Below are 21,149 nucleotides of genomic sequence, written 5' to 3' on the forward strand. Positions count from 1 at the left end.
GGGTTCAGATCTTTACTTCACTTTTTCTCTTTACAAAGCCAATGAAAAGCAGCAGAGACACGAGCAGACTTTACACCCTGGGGAGGGAAAAGCTAAAGCAGAGACATTTGCAAGTTACTCTGTGGTTATTATTTCACGTAAATGTAACGTTTTGTTGTTTTGTTAACCTCCCACCACTTGGGGGCGTAAGGACGCTGTAAATTAGGCCACAAGGTCGATATAATCAGCAGCATTACAGGAACAGGTGGTTGTTATTGTGAGGAGCAAACAGTTTGTAAGGACGTGCAAGAAGGTGCAAGTGTTGTTTGATGGTGTATGATAACCAACGGAAAAAGTGTTATGATATATAATTAATTTAGAGAAGGAAAAGGTGGATGAAGAAAAACAAAGTGATCTATCTTCTGTTTGTATTTGGAGAAGAAATCAATTACCATCAAAGACAAACTGGACTTTTTCAAGGATTTTTCACACGTTAAAACGAGCAGCAACCAAAAGCTTCTTTTGATGGTCAAAGGGGTCAAGTAGAATAAAAGATTTGTCTTCTTTTCTTAAAGCAAACAGTGCAACTTATAATCTCATTATTAGGAGACGAGGATATATCGCGACAATGGGAACTATAATACACTATAAGCCTTTCAAATGTCAGTGAGTAACAAGGAATGAGTTGTTATGTTTGACTTTCTGCATCATTGTAAATTTATTCGTATTATCATCATTGAATTGATCAATGATAATGAATTATGCATTAATGCATTACAACATTCACAATGACACAAACTGGTGTGTTTCTGCACACAATCATATCGTAGAAAAGGTTTTCTCACCACTCAAAGATGAGCAAAGTAGTGACGAGCAGAATGATTCCCAGGACCTTCACGATGACTTGAGCACCAACCAGTTGATCACCTGCAACACAACGACATGGTCACCTTTAAAATGTTATCACTCAAATCATAATTCCTGCAGCGACCTTCAAATACCAACAGACGTCCTGTCGATAGCTGAATGTGTAGCTTATTTCTGCATCCACAATAACACAATGTGCCTCCATCACTGCTGGTCACTTCACAGCCATGAAGACTTGATGATGATGAGAAAAGATCAGGGGTCTCTTTGTTAAAGCAGTGCGAAGGATCCCCTCTAAATATGTGCACACGTTCAAAGGAGGAAATGCACGCACTCCAAAACACATCCACATGTGTAAAGCATCGCGTTGCCAGTGAGCCATTTCCTTTAAATAAATCCCAAATGAACCTGTGAAGGTGCAAGACTGAAAAAAAACTGCATCTCTAACAAAGTAAAAAATTTGACAAAGTTCTGTGTTTACCTCCTACAGTCAGATGGATCTCTGATGATGTTTGATCACCAAGCTGATTGGTGGCCACACAGTAATAAACTCCTCCATCAGTGACATTGAAGCTGTAAAAGTCTCCTTCAGATACTTTGATTGGTGCATCTCTGCTGGTATTGAACCAGGTGAAGCGGCTCACAGGAGGTTTGGCTCTGCTGGAGCAGGTCAGGATCACCCGGCTACCTGCTGACACCCGACCTGATGGACAGATGGACACCGAGGTGTTCTTGGGAGCATCTGAGGAAAATGTGACATTAAAACTTTGACAATGACATTGTGTGAACACATGAATCAACGTATGCTGACAGGATCAAAGAACAAACACTCACATGAAACACTGAGAGTCTTTCTCTCCTCTGACGTCTTTACATCTTTTCCTTCATTCACAGGATATCTGGCAGAACAGCTGATGATGAATCCATCATGTTCATGTGACAGAGTGATGCTCTTCTGGATTCTAGTTGTGAAGGTTCCATCTGTGTTTTCCTCCATCATGTGGTGAGAGTCTGGTTGGAGGTTCCAGGTGAGTTGAGGAGGAGAGTGTGGACAGGGAGTGGAAGCTGAGCAGCTTATAGAGACAGACTCCTTCTCCTTCACATCACCTGAGATCTCAATCCTGGGCTTTGGAGGAGAATCTGTGGTTTCAAATCAAATACAGATTGTACACTGAAAAAAGAGAAACAAGACTTGAGTCTACAGTCTGTGATGAAAGTACTCTTCTACATTTGAGAGCATTTTTTTTTACTTTTACTCCAAGATCAGATGTTAGATTATGAATTGTTTATTAAATAATGTGTTTGTTGTCTGATGTTTTCTGAATGTCAGCAGATTCATCGAAATTTCCCCTCTGACCTTCTCACATGGCTTCATTTAATAATTACACTACTTCATAATGAAGCAAAGATTAGAGAAAAGTCCAAAATATGAACTCATATGTGCAGCAGAACGTTTTTCTCTTTTCTTTTCCCACCAATCACCTCATGACCCTTCAGATTTAACTTGTCACCCTTTATGGAAAAATAAAATGTTAACTTGCTAATTAATGTTGTCAAAATGCTGATGGTACACAGTCAAAATAATTGAACTTTTAAAACTTTTTCCAGCATTAATGCAAAGGTCAGCATGTACAGGAAGCTTTCTCGTGGGATTCTTAATAGTAGTAAACAAAAACATAAATTAAAACATTTCCCTGGTTGTTGTCTGTAGATATTTATATTCAAGTTAGCTTTTACTTGTTTCTGTTTTTATTCTAAATAACAACATCATAGATTGTTTTATGAAAAACAAAAGTTTCTTACCTTTAACTTTTATTTGAAGAAAATCACATCTAGCTGTTGCTCGAAATGGCCAGTTCTCAACCCTAAAGTAGTATGTGTCTGTGTATGTTGTATTTAAACTGGAAAATAAAGTGGTGCAGTTTTTCTGACTCAAGTCTCCAGTAAAACTCATCGGATATGTGGAAACTGTCCCACTACTGTTGAAAATCACCTCACTGAGAGGTTTGTGAAAGTAAGGGCTATTTTTAATCCACACTCCAAAGGTTGTTATTTTGCTGTTGAATTCCTTTCCTGATTTCACGCTGAAGTTACATGGAATTTGCAAACAAGATCCAGTCAGTGCTTCCATCTCTTTTGGTGCAGTGATGAATCGAGCTGTAAGCCCAGAACAATCAGCAGAATCACCTGTGAAACAAACTAATGATTAACAGTGGTGATTAAAATGTGTAAAAACACAACAATAACATGAACACAAAGAGAAATATACTTCATCAGTAATGTTTTGCGTTGTGTTCTTTTTTCTCTGAACAGTTTTTGTGTTGATTCATCTTTCTGGTTTTACAACTTTCCCCACAAGGCCGAGCCCAGTGGGACCAAACCCGTCTCTGTCTCCAAATAACTACGTCACTTTTGTCTCCGTGATAAAAGAGCTCAGGAGGAAAACACAGATTGCAACATTCACATGAATTTAGGTTGAAATGATATTTTCCAAACAGTAAATGATTGAAGTGAAACACAAGTGAGTGAAGATGAAGCTCACCTGAGAGGAAGAAGACACTGTGCAACACGATGGCTGTCACCATCCTAACAGACTGGTCGGCCATGACACTCACCACCTGATTCACAAACACAACATCAGTGTTCTAGGAAGCGTTCAACATGCGGTGTGCAACCACAAGTTCCTGTGTGTGAAGAGACCACAGCTCACAAGTCTGTGGACGAGTACGACTCTGAGTGTTGGATGAGAATAAAACTATGAATGTCTCCCTCTTACCAAAGAAGCCCACGTCCATAACAGAGGGACAATTAGATCAAGTGCAGGTCTTTGTTTTAGCAGAGTTCTCCCCTTAACTGCTCATATCCGTGAGTCTATATCATCTTTATGTATCACACACGTCACAATAATAATAATGTAGCATTAACAGTCAGTGACTTGAGTTTAGTCCCTGTGAATAACTCTGAGTCTCTGTTGCTCTGCATTACAGGACTGGTGAACCAGAAACACTTATTGTGTTAATACAATTTAAACTTCAAACAAATGACTTACCCGGGTAGCCAAAATATTTCCTCTTTCATAGTTTCTACTTCCTCTTCATCTCTAATATCTATTTAAATCTTCCAAATTCTCTTGATTGATACAACAGGCAATTGGTGAACTTGTTTGTGAATAATTAGAAAGAATCTCTTGTAACTTGATATTTCAATAAAAAAGGATTGTAAATCCATAAAAAATGAAGTATTGAAGGTGACATTAACTTACATTGAGTGAGTGTTTCTTCTTCAGTGCAGTCTGCTGTCTGACAAGTTCAATGCAGAAGTCACAGGTCTTTGAACCAAGATGGTCTGTGAGAGGAAGGAGGAGGAACTGGGAGGTGGAGACAAATATCACTGCTGGTGTTCCTGCAAATGGAAAATAAAATAGAATTCACACACACTTGTATTGTACTAAAACTACAAAACTCTGGAAAAATACCATTAATTCACCAGCCAATGATAAATAAAACTCACCAAGCTGATTGGTGGCCACACAGTAATAAACTCCTCCATCAGATACATTAAAGCTGTAAAAGTCTCCTTCAGATACTTTGATTGTTGCATCTCTGCTGGTCTTGAAGCAGGTGAAGCGGCTCACAGGAGGTTTGACTCTTTTCCTTCATTCACAGGATATCTGGCAGAACAGGTGATGTAAATATTGTGCTTTTACTGAATGTCAGCAGATTCATCAACATTTCCCCTATGAACTTCTCTCATGTCTTCATTTAATAATTACACTACTTCATAATGAAGCAAAGATTAGAGAAAAGTCCCAAATATGAACTCGTATCTATGGCAGAATCTCATAACCCATCAGATTTAACAGCATTTTCACTATTTAATGTTGTGAAAACACTGATGCTAAATAGTCCAAAAAACGGAACCTTTCCAACTTCCCCTTTTTCATGTGTTAAATACAAACATCATGTACAGGCAGCTTTCTCACGGGATTATTAGTGAACAAAGAAATTCATTCATATCCAGGAAGTGTAAAGATTTCATTCCCTGGTTGGTGTCTGTAGATATTTATATTCACATTAAAAGTTAACTTCTAATTGTTTCTGTTTTCATTCTAAATGATAATAAAATTCTTCTCCTGGTTTAAATCTGAAGTTACACTGAATTTGCAAACAAGATCCCGTCAGTGCTTCCATCTCTTTTGGTGAAATAATAAATAGAAGTGAATCCTTATAACAAGCAACAGAAGCACCTGTGAAACAATCTAATGATTAACATTATATATAATAATTCTGTATGAAGAGAGCGATGATGAACAAACTTTGACAACACTAGAAAGTTAGCAGCAGCCTTTTATGAATAACTATCACCACCTCCAGTCAGGACATGAACAGATGGAACAAGTGACTCTTTCTGCTTTCGTCTTACAGTTCACACTGTAAATGATTAAAGTGAAGTCTCCAAATAAAAGGGACTGAACCAGCAGCTCACCTGAAACTAAGTAGACACTCAGGAACAGGCCGTCCGTCCCCATTCTCACAGCCTGGACCTCCATCACACTCAACATCTGGATTTACAACAGTACACTTAGTAGTATTCTACAACATAACGCAGATTTTGTTAAAAATAAAAAATAAAATTCACTAATTAGATTCACACATTAACATTCTGTGTATTTGTTGTGTTTTAGTCTTAAGATAATTGGACATAATGTTACATAATATGTCAATTGTACTCAATATAAGAACCTTGACTCGACAACCTTTAATTATACCGTTTTTAATGCAGATTAAAAAACAAATAACTATGTGGTTCAACAGAGAAAACTAAGAACAAACACGCAAAAACGCAAAACCCTGGAAGAACATACACACACAAAATGCATTGCCAAGCAGAATAACTATACTAATATTGTATTTTTATAAAGGGCAAGACAGTGGCCTAAAAAAATATTTATTTAATAACAGAAAATACAATTTAATAGAAACTGATTTTCCACGATTAATAAATCTGTTTGGTCGTGTATGAACAGTAGACTCTCATTGTGTTGCAACTTCCTCCTACATCACCTGCAGCTCTACGTTCATGTTAATACTCTTTAGTTGGTGTTGCTAGTTACTTCCCCAAAAGTCTACTTCCCTTTCTTAAATTTGCCCGGCGTCGCTCCTGTCTTCTGCTTCTTCTTTGCGGATCCTTTAAGCTCAGGTTCCTATGAATAAAATAAAATAAAAACAAAAAATAATAGAAAAAATAAGTTCAACATCCAGAAGATAATGGAACACGTACAAGACCAACTAGCTGTAAAATATGTCTGCAAAATCCACAACATGGAAAGATTGACTCTGAGAGGAGGTACATACACAGCAAAGTGGGCAAAGTGGATTGAATATGTGTCCGAACAAGACACTGGGCAGATGACCTGCTCTACCTAGTCGCCCAGGTGTTTGTTTTCTCATATATTTTTGGATTTTGTCTGCAAGAGTTGGATCTTCAAAAGTAAAATTACCACACTTAACCAGATCGTATGCATTTAACCCTGGACAGAATAACCAGAACAAGTGAATAAAATTCCTACAATCTGTCACTTGGATGAAATATAAGGTTGACTGAAAAAAATGTTGGTCTGTTGTTAAGATTGTTGACAAGTGTGTATTTTATTTATTTCATTTTGTATAATGATTTTATGTGTTTTCTACTCCCATGTCACTTGCCAGGTGCATGACTTTGTCTAGTTATTGCTTTTTTTGTTTTTTCAAATAAGTAGTTTTCCATAAAAATACCCTAATAAAAACGCTTAACTATAAAAAAAAAATGTGTATATATATATATATATATATATATATATGATAGATCGATAGATAGAGTGCAAAACACTTGTGTCAAAAAAAAGCAGCAGGCTGAACAGCTCTGAAGCAGATGGCGTCCTCTCATCATATTGAAAACACACAGCTGCTCTGTCGTGGTTCTAAATGTACCTTTCGCTTGGAGGACAGAGATCCAGTGATGGAGAAGAAGGAGTCCAGTCGTCCCTGTGTGCTGCCCTGTCGGCTCTTTACAATCTTCTTACAGCCGTTACGCATCCTGTCCTCACTGTGTGCACATCCCCAAATAAATAAATGAATGCACACAAAATGACACGTGGTCAGGATGCACAACGCTGTTTCCAGCTGAACTTCACATCATTTCTTTCATCAGCAGCAAATACAAGCTTCCAAAAGCAGCATTCAGAAGATGGAAAGTAAGAAAACAACAGTCAGCGTTCACTGTAAAGACTCGATCATAAATACTTGAATGGAAAACCACTTTTCTCAGGTGATGATAGAACGCAGCCTCAATGGGCCAGCAGTGCGGCCTAGTGGTCACACGTCGTCTAACCAGTTGGTCTGGCCGACGACCATCAATGCAGGAAACTCAAGGAGCGAGCAGAGGAGGTGAATGGGTCAGAAAAGAGTCGGCTGGCGGTTCACCTGAACTGTTTCTCGTTACACATGAACTGGATCAGACCGTCCTCATCCGGCTCACTCCACTTCAACTCCACCGTGGAACAATCCACCACTTCTGCCTTCAAAAACAGACCCCTGGCCTCTTTGTACAGCCAGTCCTCCGGAGCAGGGTGCTTCTGCATGACGGCAAACAATACACAAGACAAATGCAGTCAGAAGCAAACTCTCCCCCCTGTGTGGTTGTCTGGACTTCTGGAATGGACCACGAGTCAACGTACGCTGGAGTCAATGTTTTCAAGGATCTCCTCGATGCAGCCATGTTGTTTGATCAGGTCGATGGCTCTCTTGGGGCCGATTCCCTTGATGGTGCCGCAGTAGTCGCAGCCCAGCAGAATGCACAGGTCTATGAACTAGGAGGGGCCACGGAGAGATGGAGGCGTTATGGCAACGGAGACAGAAATGTCCCTGCGGTACATTTTCAGATTTCACAGTCCTAATCACCAGAAGAGTGATGCGACATTCCTGTGAACGCTTTCCAGTTTCTTGACAATTTGCAGCGAACACAAGAACTATGATGAAAGCGGAGCATGTGATCATTTCCCAGGATGAAAAATGACACGGATTGTACGATGTAACAAAGTCAGAAAACGATACCTGTTCATTGGTCAGGCCGATGTCCTGCAGGATGCGACTGAAGTGGAACTCTTGGATGGGAAGTTTCCTAAAACAAAGAAACCACATCAATTGAAATTCCTTATGAGAGACATAGAACAACAACGCCATCTTTTAAGCTCTTCTATACTAGTTACGGTTTCTCTTCAATGTACATGTGAATGCACATTGTATTCTATATAATCATCATTAGGTACATAATTAAGAGTAATTGACATATTACATCAAACATTGCACCAGATCCAGAACATTCTCCTTGTATCTCTGCTGCAGAGCTTAACAGTGGAAAGACGAAGTAACGGCATTACTTTGCTTCACTGGCCGTGAGGTGTCGCAGCAGGACGTTGGTCCCAAAGGTCAGCCCGTCCATGTCCTCAGTTGCGGTGGCAAAGACTTTCCCTGATTTAACTAGAGCGGCACAGCTGGCCTCCGCCTCACATGGAGCCTTGAATACAAAGCACATCAAATTACATTTCAAAAGGCAGATTCACCTAGACTTCTCCTGTTGCCAATGGTTTCTCTGACATGGGGGCAAAAGGCCGAGCAGCAAGACGCAGTGGGTTCAAATGTTCTTCTTAGTTACTCCAGAAGTTATGGAGGAGGGTGAGGACATTCCTATTCAGGCATCAAAGGCAGTACAAAAACACCAGCTAGGAAATACACATTTTTTTTCCTGAATTACAAAATGTAATTCATATTTTAAACACAGAATTTTGCTTATTTAAAGTATGCAAGAGGGAAAAAGAGCGACGTGTAAGAGCGCAAAAAACCCCAGTGCTATTGGGAAAAGTCCTCAAAACTAAATCAACAATCATAGAAATGTATAAATATCCTTAAAGTAAGCGAGCGCAGTAAAGTGGGAGTTGATCTAACCTCAATGTAGGGCACTCCCATCAGAGTCAGCAGCTTCTTGCACTCATCATTGTGCTGCTTGGTTACTTTTACCAGACGCTTGCTGAATTTGTCAATGTTCTCTTGTTCTCCTGGGTTAAGACAAAACACACAATCTCTATGATCTCATTACATATTTACAATAAAGAAATACACGTAATGAATATCAAGCAGGATCACATTAGTTCACAGGGTCAGGGCCAAAAACACAGCACAATAAAGCCGGAGTGACACCGACGATTCTGTTGTGTATTCAACTGTACCCAGTTCCTGAGCTTGAGCAAGCATCTTCTCAGCTTCTGCTCTCCTCTCCACTCGCTTCTCCAGCTGACGGTGAGACAAGAAGAGCAATCAGGAGAAGATCACAAACAAGAAACAGATGATGTAGCTTACAGTAAGTTCTGATTTCTATAGGCGGTTAAGAGATAAATGAAAGTCTCTAAAATGTATTAACATGAATAAGATTTAAACATAGTAAAATTGAAAACATTTTTGCTGTTTAATGTGTCAAACAACAAATTACGGGTTGCAATACTCTGATTAAACAACGTAACATTATACAAAAAACCCACCGTGTAAAAGTTCTGACTCCATTGCTTCATATACAGGGGAAGAATAATAGAGCGAGGTCAGAGCACACTAACCTCTCCTGACTTGAGGTGTGGGGGCTTGCCGTCAAAGACGTACACAGGTTTGATGCCATATTCCAGCATGCGGATCGTCCGGTAGAACATTCCCATCAGGTGGCTGAGAAAAGAGCAAAAACGTGGCCAAAATGTTTCAGCCTTCAGTGCAGCCTCGAGGTACTTCATTTGGAAGTCCCTGCAGTGACGTCACGTTCCGAGTCTTAAAGTGTCTGCATTGCGGGGGGGTCGCACCTCGTCGTCTCGCCATCCTCATTCTGCAGAACGTTACCGTCCTGTCGCACCGCAATCAGGAACTGGTAGATACACATGGAGGCATCTATGGCAATTTTCCTACCTGCGAAAGTTTAGAAAAGCAGCAAATGCAATTATCTTGCATGTTTAAAACAGCAAATGTCATCAGAACAACGGCTTTTAAATTGAATAACTTGATACAATCTAAACTGGTTTCTATGCAAGCCTTAATTCACAATATTTCAAAAAGGCAAGTAAATTAGAGAAGACTTGTTGGTTCACCCATAAGTTCAGCATGACATTTATTTGTTAAATGATGCCCGGTGTGGTCTGAGTGGTCTCAATTATATTTCTTATTTAGGCCTCGTGGTCAATATGTAGATAAAGGGACGTGTATTAGTTACCAAAGTAGTTCTTGATGTCTTGCTCTTTGATGGCACCAGGGGCCTGGTCAGCAATGAGCTTAGCAAGTCCATGGATTCCCATTGTGATGGGCTGAAGCTGGAGCAGAGATCAACCGGTTCTGAAAAAGAAAACCCCGTTAGTTGTTCAATAATCAGGATGAGCAGACAATCACTCATTACGTTAATAAACAAGACGCGCGAGAACAACAACGGGTTTAACGGTTCAACTTTGTTTACATTCCTGCTGCTTCGACGGACTCGTTCCGAATTAAAGACCAGCTAGTGGTGACAGATAAACGTAATGTCAATTGTGTTATTCGAGTGTGGGTCTACGGTGAAGGACGGACCACCTACACGGCCCGTTTTTGAAGGAGTACTGCGCGTTGCAGCGCACACAACGTGGCAAGTAGGTTAGCTTTGCTGCACAGGGCGGATTACGTGAAGCTTCTGATAAACTGTTTAAATTTATAACAGCGGAAAGGCAATAATACCGTTGCTATAATGCATTTGTTGAATTTGTTTATTCCTTTTAAGTGTGCTGAACTCACCAGTAAGATATAAGGTTCCTGCACTTGTCCCCGGGTCTCGGGCGCGAGGAATTGCGTATCCTTCGCGGGAAACGTAACGGAAGACATCACTTATCAATCAATCGACTGCAGCATCGTTGAAGACGCTGCGCGGCTGCGCATCGATGGTGCAGATTTGACTACACAGGTCTGGGTTCTTACGCGAAAGTGCTGTTAGGCCTTTCGATTGGTTCAGTGCGGTTGAAGGAAATCCGGTCAATACAGAGCAATAATAGAGTGGTTTATGTTGGGACTCAAACGGTTTTAATTAAGGATTCCGGTTTCTGTTAATGCGCAACTAAATATAAAATAAATATATTATATTATAATAAAAATGGGACACGGGAGGAACATTTCTCGGGCTGCGAACAACCCGTAACGTCGGAGGTGTGTTTTTGTGTCTCCGCCCACTCCGGAAAACTCTGCGGAGACCGTCGTTATTTTTTATTTTCTAAGGTGACGTGGAGTCGGACCTCTCTTCCACACTGTCCCATGTGTCATCGACAGCACCTGCCGTACCCGGACGCGATCGCAATGAATGTATAATACGTCGCTGCATCGAGTCGAGGAGCCTCCGACTGTCCGGCTGTGGCGTTAGATCTTCACACCGAGCTCCGGCGTCGGCGCGCAGCGCAGCGCGGAGGCGGCCGCCGCGGCCTGAAGTGCGAGGAATCCAGCGGACGGACGGGTTTCGTTTAGGATCCGCAGCACTGGGACTGAAAGTGCCACAGCAGCGATACTGGTCGTGCAGCATTTCCCAACTTCTAACTGAAGGCGAAGATACAACAACGTGCCTCTTTAGAAGTAAGCAGAGTGGACGGAGACACTTTGTTTTTCATTTTACTACTTGCTCTTCGCGATGGGAACCAGTCCATTTAGACAGAGGTTAACTCTCTGGATTTTAGTACAACGAGTTTATAAAAGCACCACTGGTTCGTATTAGTGCTTGGTTGTTATTGTTCTTGTTACTGGTCCAGATAATATTGTTGTGTTGAATCCTGTCTAAAAAACTCCAGAGGGTTCTGGGGGATTATTAAGATTATTGACAGGTGTCTTGAGACTTCCTAACCGAGTCCAGTACCTCTATGTATGCTAAAAACTGGCAGATGCACTCTCACTTAAACTTAACAACATCCAGACTTTTCCTAAACGTTAACACTGAGAGTCATCCTGCACGACGCACAAAATCAATTGTCGTTATTGCATTAAAGCTGCGACATACAGATATTTCACCAGTAATGCTGATCATATTATTTTTTCATACTTATAAGTGATAGGACCGGCTGTGGTTTGTGAGGTGTAGGACAGAATTTGTAAGGCTAAACTATTGCTTTTAAATGTCTATAACGATGGGTCATTAGTTTTGACTAAGTTGGCCTTCTTGCTGCTAATACTGTTCTTTCCTAAAGGAAAAAAGGAGACGACGGCGCTGTGGCTTCATATTCTTCTGCACCATCATTGTTTCCCCTTCTAAATGAGCTGCTACTGAATATTAACGTGCAAGTTTAACTGCGGACAAAATAGGTTTCCAAAATATTTTTTTAAAAGTCTCCTACTACTGGATTCTAAGGACACTGTTGTCGTTTTAAAAAGATAACATCTTTGGCCAGTGGCAGTTTGTGTCTCATACCGACGGATAAAAGCGGACGGCGCACATTTAATTAATCAATTCTATCCCCCCTTCCCTCCCCCCGACTCTTACACCTGATGAAATGCATTGTAACTGGTGGCGGTTACACGGTGTCTCCGTTGTGTCAGAGTGTTCCTCATTTCTCTGCCGTCTGTGGCTAAATGTCGAGAGAGTGATTCTGCATTAAATCCTCCACTTGTCACATGAACGCTCACCCATCTGGTGCAAGTTGCATGAGCGTGACATCATTTGTTGACTTGAAATAAGAGGCACACCGTGGAAGTCCCAGGTCAGCCAGTCTGGTTTAAACCACACCTGCTGTCCCTCTTGAACTGTCCATCTTTGCAGCAGAGGGCCATGCGAGGCGGAAGAGGACGCCGGCCGGCCGGCGGCCAGGGGACGATGGGCCTGCACTGCTTCTTGATCCTGTCGCTGTTCTCGTGCTGGGCGGTGGGCTACAAGCAGGGGGACAACGTGACTCTCTATGTCAACAAAGTCGGCCCTTATCACAACCCCCAGGAGACGTATCACTTCTACACGCTGCCGGTCTGCCGGCCCGAGAAGGTCAGTCTCTGTTCTGCGCCGCTGCTCTGAAATCCGCAACGCCACTGGGGATTATTTTGTCGCGGTAAATGTTGGCGCGTATCGAAGGATAACACGTCGTCCTCAGCATGTCTCGGGAAGCTGCTTTTAACTGAGACATCCTGTGTTTTCATCTGGCTGTACAATATTGGCATTGCCATGAGATTACACAAAACGATGTCAATGGAATTGCTCAAAGAAGGCGATTCTTCCTGTGCCCATGTGTTTTCTCGTTATCAGGAATAAGCATTGAGAGGGACTTTACTTATTCAACTTTACTGAAGGTCTTTCATTTTACAAAAATCTATTAACCAACTTGAATGAACACAGAATGAAAATGTTGGTAATTTGATTTACAAATGTGTTAAATATATTTCTTTGACATTAATATAGTATAATAACTAATATAATAAAGTACGTCATGTTTTGCTGTTGAGAGGGTTTCCTTTTTTTAATGCCTATTAATAAATGACACAGACTTTGAAGAGAAGTAGTTATTTAAAGGGTGGTTGGTACCAGTCACACCCACGCTTACAACAGCAGTAACTTCTCGCCGTCGTGGGATGTGATGCTTTAACACCAAGCGTGCAGTGATGGGGAGTGATGCCAGCCGGTGGTTTTGTTTACAAATTCCAGCTACACGCGCCGCTCATGCTGTGTGCCGCTTCTTCAGACTCCTATCGACTCATGTTGTAACGCTTCATCTTCAGGTGCACCACAAGTCCCTGAGTCTGGGAGAAGTGTTGGATGGGGACCGGATGGCCGAGTCGTTATATTACATCCGATTCAGAGAGAACGTGGAGAAAAAAACCCTCTGCAAGCTCACACTTTCAGAGAAACAGGTATTTATTTACAAGTTTGAGCTTAGCACTGGTAGTACTACGAGATATTTTGGATTCTGCTTCTCGGCTGTGTGGATTCATAGTTTACAATTCATTAAGTAGTGAAGGCCGTGCTCCTTAAGCGCTCAGAGTGTGATGCTGGATGTCTTGTGTGTGTGTGTGTGTGTGTGTGTGTGTGCGCGCACGCGCGCTTCAGGTGGACGAACTCCGCGAGGCCATCGAGGAGCTGTTCTACTTTGAATTCGTCCTGGAGGACATTCCTATCTGGGGGTTTGTGGGATACATTGAGGAGAGCGGCTTCCTGCCTCACAGCCACAAGGTGAAGCACGTTGTGCTCACGAGGGTCTCGTGTAGTCTGTGTAGTACGTTAGATCACGTGAGACAAACGCAGACAGGAAGACTATTCTCAGGTCTTATCTTCATGCAAAGCTCAACTCCAATCGCTGTTATTCTTTTTATCGCCCCCCCCTCCCCTCCTGTCTCTACCTCGTCTTTGGCTCGGTCCCGCCCCTCCTCCTCCCTCACGCCCATCAGGTGGGTCTGTGGACTCACCTCGACTTCAACATCGAGTACAACGGCGACTCGGTGATCTTTGCCAACGTTTCGGTAAAAGACGTCAAACCAGTACCCCTGGAGGAGGGGGCCGGCGCCGTGGTGGGTGGGGTCGGAGTGGGCGGAGGAGGCCTGACGGTCACCCACACCTACAGCGTGCGCTGGTTCGAGTCCACGCTGCCTCACGCCCGGAGAGCCGAGCGCCTGCGGGACTACTCGTTCTTCCCCAAAACGCTGGAGATCCACTGGCTCTCCATCATCAACTCGCTGGTGCTGGTGGTGCTGCTGCTGGGCTTCGTCATCATCATCCTCATGCGGGTCCTCAAGAATGACTTTGCCAGGTCAGTCAGGGAGATTCATCGAGGTTACAGCCGGGGCGATGTACTGTTTTAACCTGCACTACAAACACATCTCCAGTATCGTTAAGAGGGTTTTTATCTGTTAGTAAATCAACAGAAAGTCAATCTACAGTAAATTTGTCAATTGTTTTTGCCATTTTGCTTTATTGATGACAACCGTCTATTATAAACACATCATAATGGACACAATTGTACTGTCTATTTGTACAATCTGGGATCAGGAAGTAAATACTCACTCAACTTTTTAACAATTTTAAACATTTAAAAATCTCGCTCTCTGTTGGGCATGATGCTGGGAATTAAACAAAGTCTGAGAGCCGGTAGTTGTTGTTCCTCATTTCCAGACAGAATACAGTCTTCCCCTCTCGTAATGTACGTCTCTTATTCTGAAAAACAAATTTAGCATTTATTTGAGGACTGTGTGTCTTGTGAGTATTCACCGCAGCCCTTGTGGACCTTCAAGCTAACAGCTAAGCTTTCTTCTCCACCTGAGCAGAAACGTTCGGGGTGTCTCCTGCTCGTCAGGCGCATGATGACATCGTTGTTGAACGCGTCTTTCCTTCGGCCGCAGGTACAACGTGGAGGAAGAGGGCGGCTGCGACGATCTGGACCAGGGAGACAACGGCTGGAAGATCATACACACCGATGTCTTCAGGTTTCCTCCTTACAAAAGCCTGCTGTGTGCCGTGCTGGGAGTGGGAGCTCAGTTCCTGACCCTCGCCACAGGTGAGCATGCGTTCCACGAACGCAGCTGGAATTAAAACCCACACTGCTGCCAGAGACCTTCATTTCCGTTTGAAATGCTGATCTGATCCCTGAAATGTCTCTTCACTCGAACAGGAATCATCTTCATGGCGCTGCTGGGAATGTTCAATGTGCACCGCCACGGTTCCATCAACTCCACAGCGATCGTGCTGTACGCGCTCACCAGCTGTGTGTCCGGCTACGTGTCCTGCAGCTTCTACACGCAGATCAACGGCCAGCGCTGGGTGTGGAACATCATCCTCACCTCGTCGCTCTTCTCCGGTGAGTTTGGCGCCGGCAAGGCTTTGGGATTGGTGCAAGTATTTCGGTTGCTATATCTTGCAGTGACATAATTAAAGTCTTAACAGTTTTTGTTTCAATGGAAGTCATTTCCAAATTGTATTTTTTAAGGTTTTCACCATTTGTCAATACGAGACTCAATGAGCTTTTTAACGTGGTCCTAGTGTGATTTCTAAAGCCAGCATTCATTTCATCATCTTTAATGGATTCACACTTTGTAGTTCGACTGTTTCCAGGTTCAGAAAGTCTCTTCAGAATATTTAAAATATGCACCTGGCACCTTTTAAACGTGGCCTCGTTTAGTCTTTATTAAACAGCATTTAAAACACGGGTCATTTCTAGCGATCACGCTTCATGCCCACAGCTCCCCTGTTCCTGACGTGGAGCGTCGTGAACTCCATCCACTGGTGGAGCGGCTCCACCCAGGCTCTGCCGGCCAGCACCGTGCTCCTCATTCTGGGGGCCTGGGTGCTGGTGGGCTTCCCGCTCACGGTCATCGGCGGCATCGTGGGGAAGAACCGAGCCGGCAGCTTCCAGGCGCCGTGTCGCACCCGCAACATCGCCCGGCAGATCCCGACGCAGCCGTGGTACAAACACACGGTGGTGCACATGGCCATCGGCGGCTTCCTGCCGTTCAGGTGAGACGTCTTCATGTGTGGGAAAGAGGGGCGTCGACCAGAGGAGGGGAAAGCATGGGTTTGCATGTGGGATCAACACCAGATAGACAGAGTTTAGCATCAGATCTTTATTCAACAGGGCCTCTGATTATGAATAGTTCTGTTGTACAAATTAGATGTTTAGCAGCAGTTGCCATTTCCCACAGTGAGATTCCATTTTGAGGTCAAGAGTTGAAATGGAGATTTTAGTGTCAAAGAACTGATCCATCATTCATATTTTTAATGCATCTCTGCACTTATTTGTGTTCTGTTCTTTTTATTATTCATGCGCAGAGTGGTTTGGATAATGTGTGAAACTTACTTCATGTAAATATTGATGATGCTATTCTCTCTTGGCTGACAACTAAGCACCCACAATGCCTTTTTATTAGGATTTATCTACCCAATGGGCGAAAAAATGATTCCACCCTCTCGTTCCTCCTCCCTCAGTGCCATCTCAGTGGAGCTGTACTACATCTTTGCCACAGTTTGGGGCAGAGAGTACTACACGCTGTACGGCATCCTGCTGTGCGTCTTCGCCATCCTGCTCTCGGTGGGCGCCTGCATCTCCGTGGCGCTCACCTACTTCCTGCTGTCCGGCGAGGACTACCGCTGGTGGTGGCGGAGCGTCCTGAGCACCGGCTCCACCGGCCTCTTCATCTTCGTCTACTCAGTCTTCTATTACCGGAACCGGTCCTCTATGAGCGGCCTGGTGCAGAGCACGGAGTTCTTCGGTTACTCTCTGCTCACGGCGATGGTCTTCACGCTGATGCTGGGCAGCGTGTCCTTCTGGGCCTCGCTGGCCTTCATCCGCTACATCTACCGGAGCCTGAAGATGGATTAGACGTGGAACGTGCACACGGACACAAATAAGCACTTCCTCAGAGCACACGGGGACAATCCTCATCCTCCTTTCCGTCATACAAAACACACACACAGCTCCGGTGGAGGAGGAGTACAGGGGCCTTTACCTTTATTTGACAGGATTTAACTACAGCTGTTGTTAGTAATGGGGGATTGTGGTTGGATGGAATTTGTATTTAAGGATTAAATGGGATATTTCAGTACAAAGGGATTGTGTAATTGTGTCCATTAAGGAGTGGCGGGGTGAGACGTCAGCAGTGGATGCAGTCATTGTATGATGTAATTTATCATTCGCTGCTTTAAATCCTACTTAATGGTCCATTTAGGCGTGGCAGGATCTAGCGGCCAGTTGCCCAGAGACCACTGACTCATACAGTAGTTGATTATTTATGCTGTAGTGCAATTGTTATTTACTTGGCTTTAAACGTCCCCCAAAAAATTCAGATTGAATACAAGTTCTGCACCGGCCCAGTGAAGCATTAGAGAATGTTGATAGTAGCAATATTGTCATTTTACTCTTAAGATCACCATTGAATTATTCTAATGTAAATATTATTTTCAATAAAATGCCTTTTAATACAGTATTCCACACAAACTGGGTAGATTTCCTTGGATTCTTTAATACATGGGTATTCTATAGCACTTGTACAGAGAATTTATCACAAATTGCATTAACCAAAAGGTTTCAAGCTTCTGCATGTGCTGTAGCAGGAATGACCTACATCACAAGTATATATTCTGTATTAAACACTTGACATTTACAGGCAAGAACTTTCCATTAATGAATTAAAAATAGTACGTGAATGGTTTAGATGCCATTCTCAAAAAACACCTCAAACATAAGTTGCAAAACTAACTTGTGTGCCCATCAGATCTGTCTCAGTACTTTGCCTTAAAAAGGGTTCCAAAAAACACAATCCAATGAATGCATCCAGGTTGGACCCATCTTGTATTACCGAGTGCAAAGAATTCACACAAACACACATTAAATACATGCATATAAAAATAGAGCTTCAAAAAAGAAAAAGGGAAACTACTTTAGAACGGGAGTATAAACAAGACCCAGCCCCGCAAAAAATCACCTCAATTAGTGGCAAACAAACCACTAAAGTAACTTTCACAGAAACGCTTAACAGCTCTGGCCATTGTGTTCCATGGACGTGTTTAAAGACCCGTGACTGTTGACCGCCACCGCGCCTTTGCCTTCTAGGCTCATGTCCTCTCCTGCGTTATTTGCCGTTGTGGCGCTGGCTGGGTGGAACGCGTTGGGGTTGTATTCATAGTGGCCACCGCCGGGGGGCATGGACCAGCAAGCCATCTGGGGCCTGTGGGGCATTGGATTCTGGGACGCGCCGGGGGACCAGGAGGGGTAGCCTGCAGACCCAGCGGCAGAGCCCATAGCAGCCAGATAGAAGGCCATGTTCTGGGGAGCAGTCTTCTTGAAGGCCGTCTCCATCATCTGCAGGTTGTAATTCTCCTTGAGCCGGGGCCGGACCTCTCCTTGATACTAAAAGAAGTGGTAGCTCAAATTAGTGTGAGATTCCTTTAAACCGTTAAAGTTTAGTTAAAGCACTCAAGTGTTTCGCACCTCCTTTAAGGTCGTAATCAGACTACGATTAGGCCTCCATTACGGACGACTTGCTCTATGTCCAAGCTGATGTTTCTGTTATCTTTTAACAGGAAATCTGAGCAGGACAATTGCTGGATCATTAGGACATCAGAGCAAATTAGCTACTTACCGGTGTCATGTGCGTGGCGCCGTTGGCGTACATGGCTCCGTGTATGGGGCTGCCTTTGTTGTAGCGCTCAGACACCCAGCTTGTATCTTTCTGGTGCCTCCTAAGCTTCATTCTTCGGTTCTGAAACCACGTCTTGACCTAGAAGATGGGAGATTTCTGATGGTGCGAAAGCGTACACAAAGCGTTGCTGTGGCCCGAATAACATTGTTAAATAACTCACCTGTTTGTAGGTCAGTCCCGTCATTTCTGCCAGGTTCTTCATTTCAGCCGGAGTGAGGTACCTCTGAACGCTGAAGCGCTGGACAAGAGCACTCATCTGACTCTCGGAGAAGGCCGCCCTCATCTTCCCCTTAGGGGTATTCGCGGTGCTAGTGCATGGCTTCTTTGAGGCAGCGGGCGGTAAGTGTACGGCGGTTGTGTTGTTGGTGTCCTGGTTCCCACTGGCTGCAAAGGTGCTGGGCTCGTCCACCTGAAAGCCGCTGGCATCGGGGCTCCTGCAGCTTGCCTCGTTGTCCCTTTCCTCGGCCTCAGTCTCACTCTTCCTCCAGGTGGTGGAGTCAGTCTGGGGGAGACTTCCTTCCCTGCTGCTGCCAGAACTCCATGAATCTAAGCAAGGGGACAAATTGTGGTCATTAAGCTGCCGGGTCAACGTGGATCAGGGCTTTAGACACTGGTCTCAATATGCGCGCATGATTGTTGTACGGGAAATGTAATTTAATGTAATATAAAAAACGTTAGGGTACTGCACTACTGTCTACTGTAGTAGATCCCTTTCCACATTCTATCGCGAGATGTCGCCGCTGAGCTCGTCCCGGGCGCAAAGTCCACTCAGTGGCGGGATAAATTTCTAAACGCTTTTCAACTCAAGATGGACCCGGATTCGTCTTCATTCTCAATTCTGGCGGAACTCTGCGGTTTGGGCCGCCATCAGAGTCATGTATGCATCGACGTTTTAAATTTTATACTATTTGATCAAAATAACGCCAGAGAGGTCAGCTGACCCCCTCTGCCAACATCTCGCTAACGTTAGCTAGCGTGATCCGCCGAAAATACGTACTCGGTGACGCGTGGGCCTCGGAGTCACTGGTCGAATCGCTTCCGGCCTGGCTGGCGTCGTGTGTCCGCGGCAGACGGCCCGCCTGGGGGTCGCCGAGATAAACCCCGGTCGCTTGGTAGTGACCGTGGCCGTTCACGGCTTGCTGCTCCGGACTGTGGGGCGGCGATTCCTCGCGGGTCCTCGGGGCGGCGGCGGCGGCGGCGTAGTAGGCCTGCGTCACTCCGGCGTTGTAGTTGCTCCAGTCCGTGACCCCGGCTTCGCCCCAGCCGCCCGGGTTCCCGTGGTTCGGCTCCGGGCCGGATTGATAGACGAGGCCGTACGCGTAGGCGTGGTACGACGGGTTGTAGTTGTAACTTATCTGCGCCTTCCAGTCCGCCATCTCTCCGTGCGCAGCGATGGAAACTATTTTTAAAAACGTCCTTAAAAAAACAAAAACACAATATTTTTAAAATTACGAGGAGCAAAGTGGCAGCTGCAGACTCGGAACCGCCCAAGTTAAACAAACTCACAGACTAACTTCAAATGTCGCGCGCAGCCTCCCGGGGGCCGTTTATAAGGAGGCTCGTGGGTGGAGGCGGGAGGGCGGAGGAGGGTGTTTTGATCGCGTGAGCCAATCTCTTTAATCGCAGTGAAATGGGCGGCAGGAGTGACGCGTCATTGGCCATCCAGGTAGGTTGGGCGCTTTCTGCAGGAGACGACTTTTTAAATCAGCAATCTCCACTGATAATACACGTGTTAAGATTAGAGATGAACATCTAGAATCACTTAGATCAGTCAAAGTAAATGTTTGTGGATTGATTTGACTTTGCATGAGAATTATTCTGTGGTGATATTTTAAATGAAATGCCTGCAACTACTCAGGCAGAGTATAAACCTGCATGGTAATTCATCTAACTGATCCTGAGAGCCCGTGTTAGAGGCGGATTGTGTGTCTAAATATCTGTTTGAAGACCTTCACTGTTTCAACTGAAGTGCTCACATTGTGTATGATGCTAAATTCTTATTTATGACTTGTGTCTAAATCAAATTCTATCGAATCAGAATCAGAAACATTCATCACAAGTATGTTGGAAATACAAGGAAATTGTCATGGTGGGTTAGTGCCTAACAAAAGATAATAATTTACAATT

At 43.9% G+C, this 21,149-nt stretch overlaps 4 protein-coding genes across 4 annotated transcripts in view; 1 reads left to right on the top strand and 3 right to left on the bottom strand.

The window, feature by feature from the left end:
* The window catches only part of LOC120811683 (vascular cell adhesion protein 1-like), a 111,864-nt gene extending 106,301 nt beyond the window's left edge, over nucleotides 1-5,563 (bottom strand). Inside the window, exons 1-7 of the mRNA XM_078095675.1 lie at nucleotides 5,332-5,563; nucleotides 4,433-4,516; nucleotides 4,109-4,248; nucleotides 3,389-3,464; nucleotides 2,650-3,033; nucleotides 1,681-1,986; nucleotides 1,328-1,588 (exon numbers count right to left, since the gene is read on the bottom strand). Of these exons, the coding sequence (XP_077951801.1) occupies nucleotides 1,328-1,588; nucleotides 1,681-1,986; nucleotides 2,650-3,033; nucleotides 3,389-3,464; nucleotides 4,109-4,248; nucleotides 4,433-4,505 (1,240 nt within the window). The 5' untranslated portion in view covers nucleotides 4,506-4,516; nucleotides 5,332-5,563. The remainder of the gene's footprint in view (nucleotides 1-1,327; nucleotides 1,589-1,680; nucleotides 1,987-2,649; nucleotides 3,034-3,388; nucleotides 3,465-4,108; nucleotides 4,249-4,432; nucleotides 4,517-5,331) is intronic.
* Nucleotides 5,564-5,776: 213 nt separating this feature from the next.
* fen1 (flap structure-specific endonuclease 1) lies at nucleotides 5,777-10,814 on the bottom strand. The gene is made up of 12 exons (XM_078095701.1): nucleotides 10,677-10,814; nucleotides 10,129-10,247; nucleotides 9,725-9,827; nucleotides 9,491-9,593; nucleotides 9,110-9,173; nucleotides 8,829-8,938; nucleotides 8,264-8,400; nucleotides 7,938-8,004; nucleotides 7,562-7,693; nucleotides 7,308-7,459; nucleotides 6,816-6,930; nucleotides 5,777-6,049 (listed from the first exon to the last, which is right to left on the bottom strand). Exons 2-12 carry the CDS (start codon nucleotides 10,208-10,210, stop codon nucleotides 5,972-5,974), a joined length of 1,143 nt encoding a protein of 380 aa, XP_077951827.1. The 5' UTR covers nucleotides 10,211-10,247; nucleotides 10,677-10,814; the 3' UTR covers nucleotides 5,777-5,971.
* A 22-nt stretch (nucleotides 10,815-10,836) lies between these two features.
* Nucleotides 10,837-17,818, top strand: tm9sf1 (transmembrane 9 superfamily member 1). The gene is made up of 9 exons (XM_040167453.2): nucleotides 10,837-11,498; nucleotides 12,673-12,888; nucleotides 13,617-13,748; nucleotides 13,945-14,067; nucleotides 14,283-14,641; nucleotides 15,231-15,385; nucleotides 15,500-15,685; nucleotides 16,068-16,341; nucleotides 16,810-17,818. The coding sequence occupies exons 2-9, from the start codon at nucleotides 12,682-12,684 to the stop codon at nucleotides 17,201-17,203; spliced, it is 1,830 nt and encodes a 609-aa protein (XP_040023387.2). The 5' UTR covers nucleotides 10,837-11,498; nucleotides 12,673-12,681; the 3' UTR covers nucleotides 17,204-17,818.
* Nucleotides 17,819-17,823: 5 nt separating this feature from the next.
* Nucleotides 17,824-20,589, bottom strand: nanog (nanog homeobox). Its single transcript, XM_040167454.2, has 4 exons — nucleotides 20,020-20,589; nucleotides 19,183-19,568; nucleotides 18,963-19,100; nucleotides 17,824-18,730 (listed from the first exon to the last, which is right to left on the bottom strand). The coding sequence occupies exons 1-4, from the start codon at nucleotides 20,396-20,398 to the stop codon at nucleotides 18,353-18,355; spliced, it is 1,281 nt and encodes a 426-aa protein (XP_040023388.2). The 5' UTR covers nucleotides 20,399-20,589; the 3' UTR covers nucleotides 17,824-18,352.
* Between the last annotated feature and the right edge of the window lie 560 nt (nucleotides 20,590-21,149).

The sequence above is a fragment of the Gasterosteus aculeatus genome, chromosome 21, assembly GCF_964276395.1.
Source record: "Gasterosteus aculeatus chromosome 21, fGasAcu3.hap1.1, whole genome shotgun sequence".
NCBI classification, from domain to species: Eukaryota; Metazoa; Chordata; class Actinopteri; order Perciformes; family Gasterosteidae; genus Gasterosteus; species Gasterosteus aculeatus.